This window comes from Monodon monoceros, unplaced genomic scaffold (genome assembly GCF_005190385.1).
Source record: "Monodon monoceros isolate NGI ecotype Baffin Bay Population unplaced genomic scaffold, NGI_Narwhal_1 Super_Scaffold_10, whole genome shotgun sequence".
Lineage (NCBI taxonomy): Eukaryota > Metazoa > Chordata > Mammalia > Artiodactyla > Monodontidae > Monodon > Monodon monoceros.
Window position 1 is genome coordinate 14,352,446 of NW_021703766.1, and position 18,956 is coordinate 14,371,401.

Consider the following 18,956-nt stretch of genomic DNA (forward strand, 5'->3'; position numbering starts at 1 on the left):
TTACAGACAAGCAAAAGCTAAGAGAATTCAGCACCACCAAACCAGCTTTACAACAAATGCTAAAGGAACTTCTCTAGGCAGGAAACGCAAGAGAAGGAAAAGACCTACAATAATAAACCCAAAACAATTAAGAAAATGGTAATAGGAACATACATTTGATAATTACCTTAAATGTCAATGGATTAAATGCTCCAACGAAAAGACACAGATTGGCTGAATGGATACAAAAACAAGACCCGTATATATGCTGTCTACAAGAGACCCACTTCAGACCTAGGGACACATACAGACTGAAAGTGAGGGGATGGAAAAAGATATTCCATGCAAATGGAAATCAAAAGAAAGCTGGAGTAGCAATTCTCATATCAGACAAAATAGACTTTAAAACAAAGACTATTACAAGAAACAAAGAAGGACACTACATAGTGATCAAGGGATCAATCCAAGAAGATGATATAACAATTGTAAACATTTATGCACCCAACATAGGAGCACCTCAATACATAAGACAAATACTAGCAGCCATAAAAGGGGAAATCGACACATTCATAGTAGGGGACTTTAACAACCCACTTTCACCAATGGACATATCATCCAAAATGAAAATAAATAAGGAAACACAAGCTTTGAATGATACATTAAACAAGATGGACTTAATTGATATTTATAGGACATTCCACCCCAAAACAACAGAATACACATTCTTCTCAAGTGCTCATGGAACATTCTCCAGGATAGGTCATATCTTGGGTCACAAATCAAGCCTTGGTAAATTTAAGAAAATTGAAATCGTATCAAGTATCTTTTCCGACAACAATGCCATGAGACTCGATATCAATTACAGGAAAAAATCTGTAAGAAATACAAACACATGGAGGCTAAACAACACACTACTTAATAACCAAGAGATCACTGAAGAAATCAAATAGGAAATCAAAAAATACCTAGAAACAAATGACAATGAAAACACGATGACCCAAAACCTATGGGATGCAGCAGAAGCAGTTCCAAGAGGGTAGTTTATAGCAATACAATCCTACCTCAAGAAACAAGAAAAATCTCAAATAAACAACCTAACCTTACACCGAAAGCAATTAGAGAAAGAAGAACAAAAAAACCCCAAAGTTAGCAGAAGGAAGGAAATCATAAAGATCAGATCAGAAATAAATGAAAAAGAAGTGAAGGAAACGCTAGCAAAGATCAATAAAACTAAAAGGTGGTTCTTTGAGAAGATAAACAAAATGGATAAACCATTAGCCAGACTTATCAAGCAAAAAAGGGAGAAGACTCAAATCAATAGAATTAGAAATGAAATAGGAGAATTAACAACTGACACCGCAGAAATACAAAGGATCATGAGAGATTGCTACAAGCAACTATATGACAATAAAATGGACAACCTGGGAGAAATGGACAAATTTGTAGAAATGCACAACCTTCCGAGACTGAACCAGGAAGAAATAGAAAATATGAAAAGACCAATCACAAGCACTGAAATTGAAACTGTGATTAAACATCTTCCAACAAACAAAAGCCCAGGACCAGATGGCTTCACAGGTGAATTCTATCAAACATTTAGAGGAGAGCTAACACCTATCCTTCTCAAACTCTTCCAAAAGATAGCAGAGGGAGGAACACTTGCAAACTCATTCTACGAGGCCACCATCACTCTGATACCAAAACCAGACAAAGATGTCACAAAGAAAGAAAACTACAGGCCAATATCACTGTTGAACATAGATGCAAAAATCCTCAACAAAATACTAGCAAACAGAATCTAACAACACATTAAAAGGATCATACACCATGATCAAGTGGGGTTTCTCCCAGGAATGCAAGTCTTCTTCAATATACGCAAATCAATCAACGTGATACACCATATTAACAAACTGAAGGAGAAAAACCATATGATCGGGCTTCCCTGGTGGCGCAGTGGTTGAGAGTCCGCCTGCCGATGCAGGGGACACGGGTTTGTGCCCCGGTCCAGGAGGATCCCACATGCCGCGGAGCAGCTGGGTCTGTGAGCCATGGCCGCTGTGCCTGCGTGTCCAGAGCCTGTGCTCTGCAACGGGAGAGGCCACAGCAGTGAGAGGCCCGTGTACCACAAAAACAAACAAACAAACAAAAAGAACCCCATGTGATCATCTCCATAGATGCAGAGAAAGCTTTTGACAAAATTCAACACCCATTTATGATAAAAACCCTCCTGAAAGTAGGGATAGAGAGAACTTTCCTCATCCTAGTAAAGGCCATATATGACAAACCCACAGCCAACATTGTTCTCAATGGTGAAAAATTGAAACCGTTTCCACTAAGATCAGGAACAAGACAAGGTTGCCCACTCTCACCACTATTATTCAACATAGTTTTGGAAGTTTTAGCCATAGCAATCATAGAAGAAAAAGAAATAAAAGGAATACAAATTGGAAAAGAAGAGGTAAAGCTGTCACTGTTTGCAGATGACATGATACTATACATAGAGAATCCTAAAGATGCTACCAGAAAACTACTAGAGCTAATCAATGAATTTGGTAAAGTAGCAGGATACAATATTAATGCACAGAAACCTCTTGCATTCATATACACTAATGATGAAAAATCTGAAAGTGAAATTAAGAAAACACTCCCATTTATCACTGCAACAAAAAGAATAAAATACCTAGGATTAAACCTACCTATGGAGGAAAAAGACCTGTATGTAGAAAATTATAAGACACTGATGAAAGAAATAAAGATGATACAAATAGATAGAGAGATATACCATGTTCTTGGACTGGAAGAATCAACATTGTGGAAATGACTCTACTACCCAAAGCAATCTACAGATTCAATGCAATCCCTATCAAACTACCACTGGCCTTTTTCACAGAACTAGAACAAAACATTTCACAATTTGTATGGAAACACAAAAGACTCTGAATAGCCAAAGGAATCTTGAGAAAGAAAAACGGAGCTGGAGGAATCAGGCTCCCTGACTTCAGACTATACTACAAAGCTACAGTAATCGAGACAGTATGGTACTGGTGCAGAAACAGAAAAGAGATCAGTGGAACAGGATAGAAAGCCCAGAGATAAACCCACATATATATGGTCATCTTATCTTTGATAAAGGAGGCAAGAATATACAGTGGAGAAAAGATAGCCTTTTCAATAAGTGGTGCTGGGAAAACTGGACAGCTATATGTAAAAGAATGAAATGAGAACACTCCCTAACACCATACACAAAAATAAACTCAAAATGGATTAAACACCTAAATGTAAGGCCAGACACCATCAAACTCTTAGAGGAAAACACAGGCAGAACACTCTATGACAGAAATCACAGCAGGATCCTTTTTGACCCACCTCCTAGAGAAATGGAAATAAAAACAAAAATAAACAAATGGGACCTAATGAAACTTAAAAGCTTTTGCACAGCAAAGGAAACCATAAACAAGACCAAAAGACAACCCTCAGAATGGGAGGAAATATTTGCAGATGAAGCAACTGACAAAGGAGTAATCTCCAAAATTTACAAGCAGCTCATGCAGCTCAATATTAAAAAAACAAAGAACCGAATCCAAAAATGGGCAGAAGACCTAAATAGACATTTCTCCAAAGAAGATATACAGATTGCCAAAAAACACATGAAAGAATGCTCAACGTCATTAATCATTAGAGAAATGCAGATCAAAACTACAATGAGATACCATCTCTCACCGGTCAGAATGTCCATCATCAAAAAATCTACAAACAATAAATGCTGGAGAGGGCATGGAGAAAAGGGAACCCTCCTGCACTGTTGGTGGGAATGTAAACTGATACAACCACTATGGAGAACAGTATGGAGGTTCCTTAAAAAAACTAAAATAGGGGCTTCCCTGGTGGCGCAGTGGTTGAGAGTCCGCCTGCCGATGCAGGGGACACGGGTTCATGCCCCGGTGCAGGAAGATCCCATGTGCCGCAGAGTGGCTGGGCCCGTGAGCCATGGCCGCTGAGCCTGCACGTCTGGAGCCTGTGCTCTGCAAAGGGAGAGGCCACAACAGTGAGAGGTCCGCGTACCACACACACACACACACACAAAAAAAACTAAAATAGAACTACCATATGACCCAGCAATCCCATTACTGGGCATATACCCTGAGAAAACCATAATTCAAAAAGAGTCATGTACCAAAATGTTCATTGCAGCTCTATTTACAAGCCAGGACATGGAAGCAACCGAAGTTTCCATCAACAGATGAATGGATAAAGAAGATGTGGCACATATATACAATGGAATATTACTCAGCCATAAAAAGGAACGAAACTGAGTTATTTGTAGTGAGGTGGATGGACCTAGAGACTGTCATACAGAGTGAAGTAAGTCAGAAAGAGAAAAACAAATACCGATGCTAACACATATATATGGAATCTGAAAAAAAAAATGGTCATGAAGAACCTAGGGGCAAGATGGGAATAAAGATCCATACCTACTAGAGAATGGACTTGAGGATACGGGGAGGGGGAAGGGTAAGCTGGGACAGAGTGAGACAGTGGCATGGACATATATACACTACCAAACGTAAAATAGATAGCTAGTGGGAAGCAGCCGCATAGCACAGGGAGGTCAGCTCGGTGCTTTGTGACCACCTAGAGGGGTGGGATAGGGAGGGTGGGAGGAGGGATACGCAAGAGGGAAGAGATATGGGGACGTATGTATATGTATAACTGACTCACTTTGTTATAAAGCAGAAACTGACACACCATTGTAAAGTAATTATACTCCAATAAAGATGTTAAAAAAAATACAAGCTACACAGGTAAGATTATATCGAACAGGCAATACAAAAAAAAAAAAAAAGAAAGAAATCTCTCTCGGTCTGGCCTCTGGGAAGAAAAAACCTCTCCCGTGAGAATCTGTAACCATAGGCATTCCTTTACGTGGATTTGGTGTTCAAATGCATTCTACCTGCATGGTCTGGGACCCCAAGCTGAGAAATTCACATGAAAAGTGGTCCTAGTCCAGGAGTTTTAATACCAGAAAAGAAGGGGAGAATGGGTATTGGGGAATGTCTAGCAGTCTGCCACGTCTGTCCATATTTCTGTTGCACAGAAAAATAATCAGTAAAATACTTTTAAGGATAAAGAAGTATATTAACATAAAATTGGGGGGAAACGTGGAATAGAGACACAAGATCAGGAGAGAAAAGTAACAATGTAAAATTTCCAATAATGCCCCAGTTGAAAATACATGCTCTAGAGCTAAATTCCATTTAATGGATGTTTGGGGCTTAGAGGAACAAGTTAAATGACACCACAAGAATGTCTGCCACATCCAGAATGTGGGAAATTTCACAAGACAACTGTTTTGACAACTAAGTCAGTGGCATGAAAAGATTAAGAGAAATTTAAGAGATGTAAAACTAAGAGTAATATTTGAACCTTGTTCAGATCCTACCCCAAATGAACCAACTATAAAAAGATATTTTGTGTACAGTTGAAGAGATCTGATTATTTGATGCAATGTGGCATTGTAATTAAGAAATTAGGTTTGGGCTTTCCTGGTGGCGCAGTGGTTGAGAGTCCGCCTGCCGATGCAGGGGACACGGGTTTGTGCCCCGGTCCGGGAAGATCCCACATGCCGTGGAGTGGCTGGGCCCGTGAGCCATGGCCGCTGCGCCTGCGCATCCGGAGCCTGTGCTGTGCAACGGGAGAGCCCACAACAGTGAGAGGCCCGCGTACCGCAAAAAAAAAAAAAAAAAAAGAAAGAAAGAAATTAGGTTTTTGGAGATGCATACTGACGGGCATGAGAGGAAATGACATGTACCTAGGATTTGCTTTATAAATACTTCAACAAAGAAAACAAGGAAAAGGAGGAAGGAAGAAATATGGCAAAGTCTTGATAATGGATGATGGATATATGGATATTAACTAAACTATTGTTTCTTTTATACACATTTAAAATTTTCATAGTCAGAGTTCAAAATTATTTTAGAGAACACATGAACAGAAAACCGCACTAGTATAATATACGAACTATTTCTGCTATTTATAGAAACATCCCAGATGTTTTTCTAGAAATTTCTTATTTTTCCCAGTGTGCAAGCCCCACCGATGCTTTGCCCTGCTTCCATTATGAAATGCTAGAATCAGGAAAAATAAGCACTTTGTACCACAAGATGAACAAATGATGATGGAGTCATCTCATCTAATTTCAGTCCTGAGGAAAAACTTAAAAAGTAAGTAATTCCTACAAGTGTGGACTCCCTAATAAAAAATGGTGCTATCCCTGACTTTTAGAATGCTAGTGTCTGAAATGATGTCACAATCTTTGTGGATATGGTTAACATGAGAAAAAGTTGTTTTCCTACCATGATCAGATGAATGAAACTGGTAATTTCTCAGGTTTCTTACCTTTCTTTTAAAAACTTGAAATTCCTTTAAATGCCAAATATTTGAGTTGGTCTTCCTGAAGTCTGACTCCTCTGCACCTTTAAAAAAGAAAAACAGTGTTGTGGAGGTATAGTTCACATACCATACAATTCACACATTTAGTGTATAGTTTGATGGTTTTTAGTATATACACAATCGCACCACCATCAACACAATCAATTTTAGAATATTTTCATTGCCCCCCAAAGAAACCCTGCATCTGTAAGCAGTCGATCTCCACCCCCACCCCCTACCCATCCCCACCACATACATCCTCACACTCAACTCTAGGCAACCACTAGTCTCTTTTTTGTCTAGTTTGGACATTTGATATAAATGGAATTACACAAAATATGCTCTTTTCCACTGGCTTCTTTCACTTAGCACAATGTTTTCAAGGTTCATCCATGTCGCAGCATGCATCAGTACAACATTCTTTTTTCCTCTCAAGTAATATTCCATGGATGGATATATCACGTCTTATTTATGCATTCATCAGCTGATAGATATTTGGGTTGTTTCCATTTTCTGGCTATTATGAATAATGCTGCTATGGACATTCTTGTAAAAGTTTTATGTGGACATAAGTTTTCATTTCTCTAGGAGTGGAATGGATGGGTCATATGGCAACTATATTTTTAACCTTTTGAGAAACTGCCAAACTGTTTTCCAAAGTTGCTGAACCATCTTACATTCCTGCCAGCAGTGCGTGAGCATTACGATTTCTCCACATCCTTGCCACCACTGTTACTGTTGTGGTAGTTTCCTTCTATTTCTAGTTTGAGTGTGTTTATCATAAAAAGGTGTAGAGGGGGCTTCCCTGGTGGCGCAATGGTTGAGAGTCCGCCTGCCGATGCAGGGGACACGGGTTCGTGCCCCGGTCCGGGAAGATCCCACATGCCACGGAGCGGCTGGGCCCGTGAGCCATGGCCGCTGAGCCTGCGCGTCCGGAGCCTGTGCTCCGCAACGGGAGAGGCCACAGCAGTGAGAGGCCCGCGTACAGCAAAAAAAAAGGTGTAGAATCTTGTCAAATGTTTTGTTAGCATCACTGAGATGACCAGGTCGTTTTTGTCCTTCATTCTGTTATTGAGGTGTATTACACTGACTTTTTTTTCATTTGTTGAACCATTCCCATATTCCAGAAATAAATCCCACTTGGTCGGGGCCTCCCTGGTGGCGCAGTGGTTAAGAATCTGCCTGCCAATGCAAGGGACACAGGTTTGTAGCCCTAGTCCGGGAAGATCCCACATGCCGCGGAGCAACTAAGCCCGTGCGCCACAGCTACTGAGCCTGCGCCCTAGAGCCCGTGAGCCACAACTACTGAGCCTGCCTGCCACAACTACAGAAGCCTATGCATTTAGGGCCCGTGAACCACAACAAAAGAAACCACTCCAATGAGAAGCCCGCACGCAGCAATGAAGACCCAACGCAGACAAAAATAAATAAATTAAAAAAACAAAAAATCCCACTTGGTCATGGTACATAATCTTTTTAATGGGCTGTTGTATTTGGATTGCTGGTACTATGCTCGTCTTCTCTGTATTGTTCCAATTTTAGTATATGTGCTGACAAAGCAAGAACTCCCTGCGGCTTTATTTTTTAAACACGGCATAACGTACTTTTTTTTTTTTTTTTTGCGGTACGCAGGCCTTTCACTGTTGTGGCCTCTCCCGTTGCGGAGCACAGGCTCCGGACGGACGCGCAGGCTCAGCGGCCATGGCTCACGGGCCCAGCCGCTCCGAGGCATGTGGGATCTTCCCGGACCGGGGCACGAACCCGTGTCCCCTGCATCGGCAGGCGGACTCTCAACCACTGCGCCACCAGGGAAGCCCGGGATAACGTACTTTGAATTTCATAATGTACTTTGCATTTCAATTTTCAAATGAGTAAATGTCTCAAGGAGCAAGAATTCTTTTCTATGCTTGAAACACTGACAAAAATTAAGACACACTTGCTAGTTTGCAGACTGTTTTCTTCGCAGAATTAGCATCACCTGCTTCCTACATAACACACCTCAATTAGATTGTCAGAAAGTGACTGTTTCTTTGGAAGGTGCTCTGCAACAATCTGACCCATAGAGAGCATCCAGATGTGCGGTTTCTATGACACCATTATGAAACCCGTTTGTAAACACACAAACTGTTTAAAGTAAATAAGAGTATGAATAAGATGTACCGGGGATTCACTTCTCCAACAGATTCAATATTTCAACCTTTAGAGTACTTAAAATACAGGCCCTCCTGCACAGTAAAGTGTGGTGTGCGTGAAGCACAGCAGACGATTCACCTTTCTGGCTCGGCAGAAATCCAAACATATATGCCATGCACTCGGGACCATGAAAGATACGATTCTTCTAAGAAAATTTCCAGGGATACTTTTGAAAACTGACAACAGCTCCTGGGAACTTCTGCTTCTGTTTCACAACTTATGGGACTTACTGGCACCCGCCCACAGCTAGGAAAAGGTTAACAGATGTTTACAATACCTAAAGATGACTTGTCGACTTTCTGGAAGCCTCCCGCCTGATGTGGCCCGAAAAGGGGGCAAAGGAGGAAGGGAATCTCTCAAAAAGGCGCGGGTCCGAGAAATAGGCTGAAGGAGAAAACAAAACCGAACATCCGGAGAAAAGGTAGTCTCTCCCACTAGAGATACGCAACCTCGCCGGCGCCTCACGGTCTGCGGCGTCTCGTAGTCCCGTGACTGCGCATGCGCCCTGAGTAGTGCGCGGCCCTCATTAGCATTTGTGCCTGCGCAGCCGTGGGTTCTTTCCCCCGCTCTACCCCACCCCAACTCCCCCACCGCTCCATCCCGCGACCCCCTCCTCTTCCAACACGGTCACCCAGAGCAGGGTTGGGTCGTTGGTGACTGCCAGGGACTAGAGTGGGACGGTGTGTGGTACCGGGTCAGTGGTAACTCGCCGGTTATCCCGTAGGTTAGACAGAAAGGTGAATTCACAGCTGCGAGCCCTTGTCTCCGACATTTTAAAGCATCCTTTGTTTTATCCTGGGACGCTCGGAAGCCACTATCCTGCTGCCGCCATCCGCGAAGCAGCTGGGAATTGTCTCTTGGGAATTTTAATCTTGTTTGGAAGCAGCCTCGACCAGGGGGTCCCTTTTTTATTTAGAATCACCCAGGACATGATGGACAGAAATGTCATCCCTCCTTAGACTTCCACAGAAGCTGAATTAAAAAGTTGAGTAATAGTTACTTCGAAGAAAGGAAAAAAAAAAAAAAGGAAAAATTCACACGCAAAAGCATTTATGTGTACACAGAATAATCTCAAAGAATGGATCAGCAACTGCTACTGTGATTACCTCAGGGGAGAAGAAAAGGTGCTGAAGGACTGGCATGAGTGTTTTTTTTTATTTTTTTGCATCGTTTGAAATATGTCCAATGTGCATGTATTTTTGTTTATTTTATTTTAAAAAATTATTTATATATTTTTGGCTGCATTGGGTCTTTGTTGCTGCACAGGGGCTCTCTCCAGTTGTGGTGAGCAGGGGCTACTCTTCACTGTGGTGCACGTGCTTCTCATGCGGTGGCTTCTCTTGTTGCGGAGAACGGGCTCTAGGCGGGCGGACTTCAGTAGTTGTGGCTCGTGGGCTCTAGGGCACGGCCTCTAGATCACAGGCTCAGTAGTTGTGGTGCATGGGCTTAGTTGCTGTGCGGCATGAGGGATCTTCCCGGACCAGGGCTGGAACCCATGTCCCCTGAATTGGCAGGTGGATTCTTAACCACTGCGCCACCAGGGAAGTCCCCGTTTTGTTTTTTAAATCTTTGAATTTTCATTTGACTCCCTTACCAAAATGGTAGATATCAAGGAAATTTGGAAATTTAAGAAGTCTGTCTAGATTCAGTAATGCTGGATAGAATTATACATACGTGTGAAGATAAAACGTTTTGTGTAAACCACTAAGTCTTCCTGTTTATCTCTGGACAGATATCCTTGGGAGCTGGGGCCAGAGGTACAGGAAAAGAGGAGCCAGGAATTTTCGAAAAATCGGCAGGAGTGGCATACAGGAAACAAATGTTTTTCATCTCAATCATTGTATATTCCTCTTGGTTTTGCTGAAAAAAAAGGGTAAATTTTAGTTCAACGAAGTCCGACATAGATGGGAAGGGGATGTTTGATGTTTATTTTTGTAAAGGAAATTAATTGGGTGTGGTTGGCAGAGTTGAGACTTGAAGTTCCTATTCTAGATAAGGAAAACATCCCTTAGTGAAGAATTCCCAGATTGATTATGGTATATTCCTGCCCCTAACCTTGCAAAATAACTTCAGGCTCCCTCCTCCAAGGGAAATGGTTAGGAAAAAATTAGGCAACTGTGCTTAAGAGGATTTGCAGACAAAAAGCTCATACTGAAAGATGAGCACACCGGACACACCTCATTCTCTTGGTTAGCTGAACCAGTTCAACTTGTTACCCAGTGAGTGGTTAGTAGATCTAGAGAAGTGTAGGAATTTGGAGAGTGGGGATCCCAAAAGTTGAAAGTGTGAAGTCAGAGGCCAGGTGTTTATAATGTTGCTTCTTAGTTTGTCTTGTTTGTAAGTACAAGCAAGAAGTTGAGCTCCCAAATAAAATATTTTAGGAATAGTGTTTCTTAAGTGACTCCAAATGTCAGTACATCTACAAAGAAATAAATGAAACCTAGTGGGTAATAAATCAATCAGACTGAGCAATAAGTAGCACCTGGGGATAGAAATTCCCCACAGAGGAGAAAAATGACATCGCAGAAGAGAATACTTAGTAAAATTTATTTAAAAAAAAAGAAAAAGGAAAACAATAATTTATGCCCTTGGCAAAATAAAAGATCTTTTCAATATAAATGTTTCTTAGAAAACATATGAAAAGATAATATAACATATATATCAATAAATCAATATCAACGTTACAGCAAAAGTAATAATGATTCTATAACAATGACGAATGAAGAAAATTCTGGCCCTTACACAGCAGCGTTCCTGGAAGGTCCTCTGATTCCTCCTTTTTTTAGTACAGATGTGCCGTCATTTTAAGAAAGCCTGATACACATATATCTACATTTAGAATCTCTATCAATTAAATTTCTTTGTATCACAAAATAATTCTCTACAAAAAAAAAATCAACGAAAAGTTTCCGTAAGTGATCCTTCAAATTGGCAAGCTTTCCTAATGTGTTTAGAATTAACCAAATACATGTGTCCCCAACTTCTTTCATTATAGCATTATTGCATACAGTGATGTATACCTGAAGTGAGCCAGTAACAGAGTTGGGCTTCAGACCTGACTGAAGAGAATGTGTTCTTACTTAGAGTAAGAGGAAATGGTTGGGGGCACAACTTCCCTCAATCTTTTGATTCTCTAATCCTGAGTTCTTAATTTTCCTGTCTCTACCATTTCCTGGGTAACTTTGTTCACCTGGTACTCTCAAGCTAAAAGGAGGAAGTCATATGGGAGGATGGATTGGTGGAAGTCATAGGGGTGGATTAATGAATTAGTGAGTCACTCCAGCAGAGCAGAATGCGATGAAATCTGGGGTTCAGAGTGTGTGTGTGGATACAGCTGGGGGAAAGCTGGAGCAATTCTGAGCCCTTGTCGTGGTATTTGTGAGGCCCCTCTCCCAGCAGGGGCACCTGAGGAGCAGCAGGGCTCAGTCCCGCTCTCCCCAGCCCGATGGGACACACACTCAGGAGAATGGACTGCGTCCTATTTGTCGCATTCCTCCGGGCTCCCTTCAGCACAATGGTAGTGCTGGTCACAGAACTCCTGGATCCGGCTACAGGCCTCCAGCAACATCACTTCGGGGATTGTGATTACTACTCGGAAGAAATTTGGGTACTCGAAGCACTGCAAAAACAAAAGCCTGTTATTCTCAGAGCAATTGAATCAGGGACTGGACCACCCTAATATGGCCAGGGCCCTAATCAGCAAAAAGCAGTGATGCCATTTACCCAAGGCTGTCATTTCACTCAGTTCCCACCACTGGACTGCTAAGCCAGTAACTGAGTTAATTTATCTTAAAAGGAATTTGTGGGACGAGCTTGATTTCCTCTCACCTAGAATGTTCAACCACAATTTTTCTTCCTGGATGGGGGAGAAACAAATTTTAAATAGAGGTCATGAGACCCATCAGTTTGAATCTTTTCGAAAGAGAATACAGTAGTCCCTCAGTATCCATGGAGGGTTGGTTCCAGAACCTTCGAGAGTGCCAAAATCCGAGGATGCTCAAGTCCCATATATAAAATGGCATAGTATTTGCATAGCCTACATACATCTTCCTGTGTACTTTAAATCATCTCTAGGTTACTTTTAATACCTAATACAATGTAAATGCTAGGTAAATAGTTGCCAGTCTGCAGCAAATTCAAGTTTGGGAACTTTCTGGGATTTTTTTCCCCTCATATTTTTCCATCCACAGTTGGTTGAATCCGTGGATGAGGAACCTGAGTATATGAAGGCCGACAGTATGCTTTGTTGGGGGAGAGAAAGTCAGGCTAAAGACCAGCTCAGGGAGAGTTCCTGAGGCTCTAGAAACCGTTGAGAGTGTCCTGAGAGACGTAAGCACTCACTGTTGCTGGGAGGCAGTGGACGGATTGCTCAGCAACTAACTGCTCAGTGAATTCCACATCATTCTCAAATTCTGGGAAATGTTCCATCTCAATTCCAACCTATACCAATAACAGGGAGATGCAAATTTATCAGGAGGGAAAACAGGCCAACTCCCTATGCCACAAATTAAGATAGGGACTACTCTAAAAAACATCTTGGAACTCCACTACTGATAACTAAAAGTTCTTGCTCTTATGAACTCACAGAATTTTTCATAGGGAAGAGAGGATATATTTATATTAAATGTTTTAGTTTACTGAAGGGTTCCTTCTTGGATGCTGATAAATGAAAGCTGGAGATAGGATGCCAGTGTTTCTCAAAAAAGGCACTACTGGGACTTCCCTGGTGGCCCAGCGGTTAAGAATCAACCTGCCAAAGCAGGGGACATGAGTTCGAGCCCTGGTCTGGGAAGATCCTACATGCCGCGGAGCAACTAAGCCCGTGTGCCACAACTACTGAGTCTGTGCTCTAGAGCCCACGAGCCACAACTACTGAGCCCCCATGCCACAACTACTGAAGCCCACGTGCCTAGAGCCCATGCTCCGCAACAAGAGAAGCCACCGCAATGAGAAGCCTGCGACCACAAAGAAGAGTAGCCCCGCCCGCCGCAACCGGAGAAAAAGCCCGCACGCAGCAACGAAGACCCAACGCAGCCAAAAATAGATTAATTAATTAATTATTTTTAAAAAGGCACTATTATCATTATGGGCCAGGCTATTCTTGATTGCATGGAACTATCCTGCCCATTGAAAAATATTTAGCATCCCTGGCCCACAAAATGCCAATAGCACCCCACACAGTCTTTCTGAAAACAGACAAAATTCCTATATATCCCCAAATATTCCTAGGGAACCAGATCTCTCCTAGGTGAGAATTACAGTAGTGTGGAAAGCCTCTTATCTGTGTCTTATGTCATCCCTGTATCTACATATAAAATGAGTCTCTGTATGAAGAATTAAGTCATTTTAAGAGTTTTTTTCTTCCTTTTTCTTTTTTTTAGCACTGAGGTTAAACCACATTGTTGGGACAATTCAGAACAAGGCAGTTCCTAAACTGACTGGCTCAGGAGCCCATGTGGTTGTCTTCGTGAGCCCTGCAGACTGGCTTCCCCCGCCTACCACCAACTGCCTGCCACCCACATACTCACCATGAGGTACATGGCCCCAGAAGGGCGGATGGGCCGGAGTCCAGGGATGGCAGCCAATGCCCCATAGCAGAGATCTGCATTGGACTACGAGAGGAGACAGAGACACCAAGGATGAGAAGTTAAGCAAAAGAAAAACCAAGTCATTAAAAGGAGAGCCCACATCAAAGGCAGGGAACCTAAGTTTGCTCTCCTGGCATAAGGGGTAACAAGATAAAAACTCTGCCACTTGAAGCTTTTGGCCAGGAGCAGGGTGGATTGCCAGAAGTTAGAGAAATGTGTGGGTAGATATTTACACTGATGCCACCTCCTGGTTTGGAAGCCCCATAATGGAGCATTGCTCCAGAAATGAGGACCCATTATTTCAAATTCCACTGGTGGCATTCCTTGACTCCCAGAGTGGAAAGTCATGGGCTGCCCTTACCTTGAGGAAGCTTAGAGTGTTGTGGTAGAACTCTTGAGGGGTGCGATGCAGGATGCTTTTCAGAGCTCCCTGGACAAGGGTGCAGGGTCCCAGGATCCGCTGACTCAGCTTCACCAGCCCATCTCGGATCTAAAAGCCCCCCGGCAAACACATTATTTAGCTTTTCTTAGGCATCCCCACTGTGGAGATCCTTGTTCTGCCAATTCTATCAAGTTTTTTTTTTTTTTTTTTTTCCGTTTGGGGGCCTCTCACTTTTGTGGCCTCTCCTGTTGCGGAGCACGGGCTCCGGACGCGCAGGCTCAGCGGCCATGGCTCACGGGCCCAGCCGCTCCGCGGCATGTGGGATCTTCCCGGACCGGGGCACGAACCCGTGTCCCCTGCATCGGCAGGTGGACTCTCAACCACTGCGCCACCAGGGAAGTCCTCTATCAAGTTTTTAATCTCTGGAGAAGTGATGGTACCTCGTGTCATTCTTAGATCAGACCACCTAGGTTTGTAGCCCAGCTCTGCCGTGCACTGGCTGTGTGACTCTGGGCAAATTATACAACCTCTCTGTGTCTCATATTTCTTACCTGTGAAATGGAGGTAATACTAATACTGGCCTCACAGGGTTGTTAGGATAATTAAATTGAAATAAAGTACATAAAGCACTGGCACATTGTAATCCCACAAACAATATTAGGTATCATTACCGCTATTGTTTCCTTTTTTGTGGTACTAAAATTGGAGGTGGATGGAACTTCCTCACCAAGACAGAAAAACTGAGTTTTGGAGAGGAATAACTAGTACTGTCTGTATCCAGTGTCTTTCCAGGCACACGGAACTACAGGGCCAAAAAGAAAGAAAAAAACTCCTTACCTCCTTACCACTGTGCATGCAAAGTAAATAAATAAATATTTAGAAAAAAATATATAAATATAATCACCCCTAAATTAGACATACTATTTCACCACATTGCTCTCACCTCATTGCCAAAAATATCTCTTCGGTCATGGATGAGGATCCAGCCCAGCCTCCAGCCAGGAACCAGCCAGCGCTTGGCCAGCCCTCCACAGGACAGAATGGGGACGTTGCTACTGAGGGTGGCTAAAGGTTCAAATTTGGAATCTGAAAACACCTGAGGAGAAGAGGTGCTTGTTACAGTTGTCTTCTGGTTTACTTTCCTCCGAATCCCATGCCTTGCAAAATTTTCCTTATATCACTAGGGACAGGGTCTCAGATTTACGGGCTCATTCCTACCCTGAAGCGTGATTGGGATCTCAAGAGGCTTCAGAGGGGACACCCAAATACATTTAACCCAGTATCTAGTCTAGATTAAAGGAAGCCTAAAATGAGGAAACTGACCCCAGCCCAGTAATAGGTACAACCCTTGGCTCTAGGGAATGAATGACTGTTGGAGTTACAGATTTCACAATAATGTATGGGTCCATAATCCCTTATGTGAAATTCCTGGGCTCAAGTGTGTTGCAAAATGTAGAACTGTTTGGATTTTAGAAAGGTTATATAGCACATGTACCTTATATTATATAACAGCCGCAGGCCAATCGGGGACAGCACTCCTAATCAAGCACAGTAACTGTTCCGCCCCTTTCCTTACACCCTTATATAGATCCATAAGTGAGATACATAAAGATTTACAAATAGCTTTATATCAAGCACAGTAACTGTTCCACCCCTTTCCTTACACTCTTATATAGATCCATAAGTGAGATACATAAAGATTTACAAATAGCTTTATATCAAGCACAGTAACTGTTCCGCCCCTTTCCTTACACTCTTATATAGATCCATAAGTGAGATACATAAAGATTTACAAATAGCTTTATATCAGGCCAAGTCAGGTTTTGCCACCAAATGAATTCCAAAAATCTTCAGATTTTTATAACTTTTTGGATCTTGGAAAACTGGCTAAGGGCTGGTTATCTGTATATCTGTTTAGAGCGCAGGGATACTAGTGATTAGTGCTGTACTGAAATGATTAGGATTTGCTTCTGATTATTCTAGGTGCCACATCTAAAGGTGCCATGAGATAATTTGGGATTGAGAATATGGCAGTGTTTCATCCTACCCAAGACTCACCATGTCTCCATAGATCTCATCAGCTAAGATGGGGACACACTGCCTTGCAGCCACTGAAAATAAGAGAAACATGCTGAAATCATTTTTAATGTGAATTGCCTTAGCATTTAATATTTACCTGGGCTTATGATACTTTGCATTTCATGTTTGTATGTTTCATCTTCCTCTTTAAGAACTATAAACTCTTCTTATACTCTTCCAGGGTACAGAGCCTAAATTTGCTCTTTAATTAACTAGATATTTCAAACCCTCTCTTCCACATGATGGGAGTGGTGAAGAGGCAAGTATTTCCTCTTTTTATCCTTCTTTCAGGAAATTCCTACCTTTCCAGGGGCACACCACTCACTAGAGACCCCAGTGGAGCCCTCCCAGCTCCATCCTAGGCTTGGAACTTAGTGAAGGACTCCTTTCTCGTTCCATGAAACACCTGAAGGATTCCATCCCCATCTTCTCCCCTGTCAAGTGAAGTCTGCTGGACTCACCTGCCAAAATTTTCTGGAGATGACTTCTACTGAACACTGACCCACAAGGGTTTGATGGATTATTGACAACGAGACAAGCTGTCTTTTCATCAATCAGAGATTCCAGTTGTTTCAGGTCAATTTCCCAAAACTTCTCTGGCTGGGGAGGAAAAAAGGGGGAGACTAAGATGATTCTGAAAAATGTAGGACTACTCACTTCACTCAAAGATATAATGTAAATAACAAAATGTGTCTGTGGCCTCGACCACCCACTTCCAGATCTTTCTCTGCTAAGATAATGGTCATATATTTTTATGAAGTAGTAATTGAGCTCTTGTGTCTAAAATTTAAAAGTCATTTACCAATAAATTGTAGGGTTTGACCTCGATTCCCATAGATTCAGCCAGAGTCCTGTAGAGAGAGAAGCCAGGTCTGGGAACTAGGATGTTTTGCCCTGGGTTGGCCAGCACAGCTAAACAAAGTTCAATAGCCTGACTGCAGCCACTTGTTAGAATGACATCCTGTAAAGAACAGAAAAGTTTCATTTTGTTAGGGGTTCCAACAGCAACAGGAGCAAAGAGGTTATCAGATGAATGAGTGGGAAGCAAAAAAAACCTTATTTTTACAAACTCTATGTAAAGTAGTGGGGACTGTACAAAGCCAAAATTGAAAGAAGTGAATATGTTTACATATGTGCATATCTAAAAGTTGTTGAAAATGTTGGCCACTTAAGAGAAATAAATCACTTAAAAAAGGACGGCTTGGTTGTGACTCAGCAGACCTCCACGAGAGATCATTATGCCCTTGGACTTTTTCACCTGGTTATTTATTTACTTTTGACCAGAGATTTGAAACCTGACTCTCTTCTGAAAGACAGATATAGGGCACCTCTTAATGTTAAGAAATATTGACCCCCACCCAGTGGACAACAGAGCAGAGGGTAGCATTTAAACTTGGCCCTGCCATCAATCCAGTATGCCATGGAAGCTCTATCTTTCCATCTAAGTGACCTTAAGGGCAGTGAAGGAAGCTACAGATTCATAAAAGACCTATTGGTAAAATTAAAAATTTCAATTATTTGATGTTTATGAATTATTGTTTTTCAATGATCTTTTGCAGAGAAGCAAAATATAGGGTGACCTCTGAGTCCTTTAAGCCTCCTTGAGACAGACACTATACGAGTTGTATGCAACGTTATTATCATGCTATAATGACATTAAATATAAGCACTGATTAGTGGCCTCCCCGTATGAAAAGTCCTTGAATTGCCAAAGGGAAATTATCCTTAGTTTTTGTTCCACTTGAAACCCTTATTCCTCATGGAACAGAAACAAGGAAAAGGGTAGAGTTTGCCCAATACTGTTCCCAAGCTGGTTCCTTTTCTAGGGCTCACCTTAGCTTCCAGGGGTGCCTCGGGACAGTGGTAATAAGAAGCAACCTCCTCCCGACTCGATAAGTAGCCTGAGAGAAGAGAGCAGAATGAGGAAGCTGGAAGTTTTCATTCCACAACTGACAGCTTTGCCCTTAAGTCAACAGGGCTTCGAGGCTACCTTCTGCCCCAGCTCAGAGCACATACAATTTAGTTTAGCTCTCTGTCACTATAGATAAAGGAGATTAACTTTATATCTTACAATTTTATAATGAGCACAAATATATAAATAATAACAAAAAGAGTTCCCCAAACTATAAAATACTCTGCAGCATCTTGGTTACTGTGATATGTTTTATTTTATTTTAGATTATTTAATCTAAAATTTAGATTAAATAATCTAAAATAGGATTAGATTAGTTAGGATTTAGATTATTCCTAAATCCCTTCCAGGTATTTTTTATATATATATATTTTTTTTTTTTTTTTTTTTTTTT

General features: G+C 41.9%; 2 protein-coding genes across 4 annotated transcripts in view; both read right to left on the reverse strand.

Annotated features, from left to right (window-relative positions):
* ZNF19 (zinc finger protein 19) overlaps positions 1-9,082 on the reverse strand; it is a 113,772-nt gene extending 104,690 nt beyond the window's left edge. Inside the window, exons 1-2 of the mRNA XM_029203966.1 lie at positions 8,879-9,082; positions 6,376-6,452 (exon numbers count right to left, since the gene is read on the reverse strand). The gene's annotated coding sequence lies outside the window, so the exon portion shown is untranslated. The remainder of the gene's footprint in view (positions 1-6,375; positions 6,453-8,878) is intronic.
* Positions 9,083-10,005: 923 nt separating this feature from the next.
* The window catches only part of TAT (tyrosine aminotransferase), a 12,527-nt gene continuing 3,576 nt past the window's right edge, over positions 10,006-18,956 (reverse strand). For 2 of the 3 annotated variants that reach the window (XM_029207994.1, XM_029208004.1), the window contains 9 exons: positions 18,484-18,551; positions 17,453-17,611; positions 17,112-17,250; positions 16,630-16,682; positions 15,515-15,667; positions 14,551-14,679; positions 14,130-14,213; positions 12,943-13,041; positions 10,494-12,220 (listed from right to left, as the gene is read on the reverse strand). In XM_029207994.1, coding sequence (XP_029063827.1) covers positions 12,080-12,220; positions 12,943-13,041; positions 14,130-14,213; positions 14,551-14,679; positions 15,515-15,667; positions 16,630-16,682; positions 17,112-17,250; positions 17,453-17,611; positions 18,484-18,551 — 1,025 coding nt within the window. In that variant the 3' untranslated portion in view covers positions 10,494-12,079. Of the gene's footprint in view, positions 10,462-10,493; positions 12,221-12,942; positions 13,042-14,129; positions 14,214-14,550; positions 14,680-15,514; positions 15,668-16,629; positions 16,683-17,111; positions 17,251-17,452; positions 17,612-18,483; positions 18,552-18,956 lie in introns of those variants that run through there. The other variant, XR_003791446.1, reaches the window with a different exon arrangement.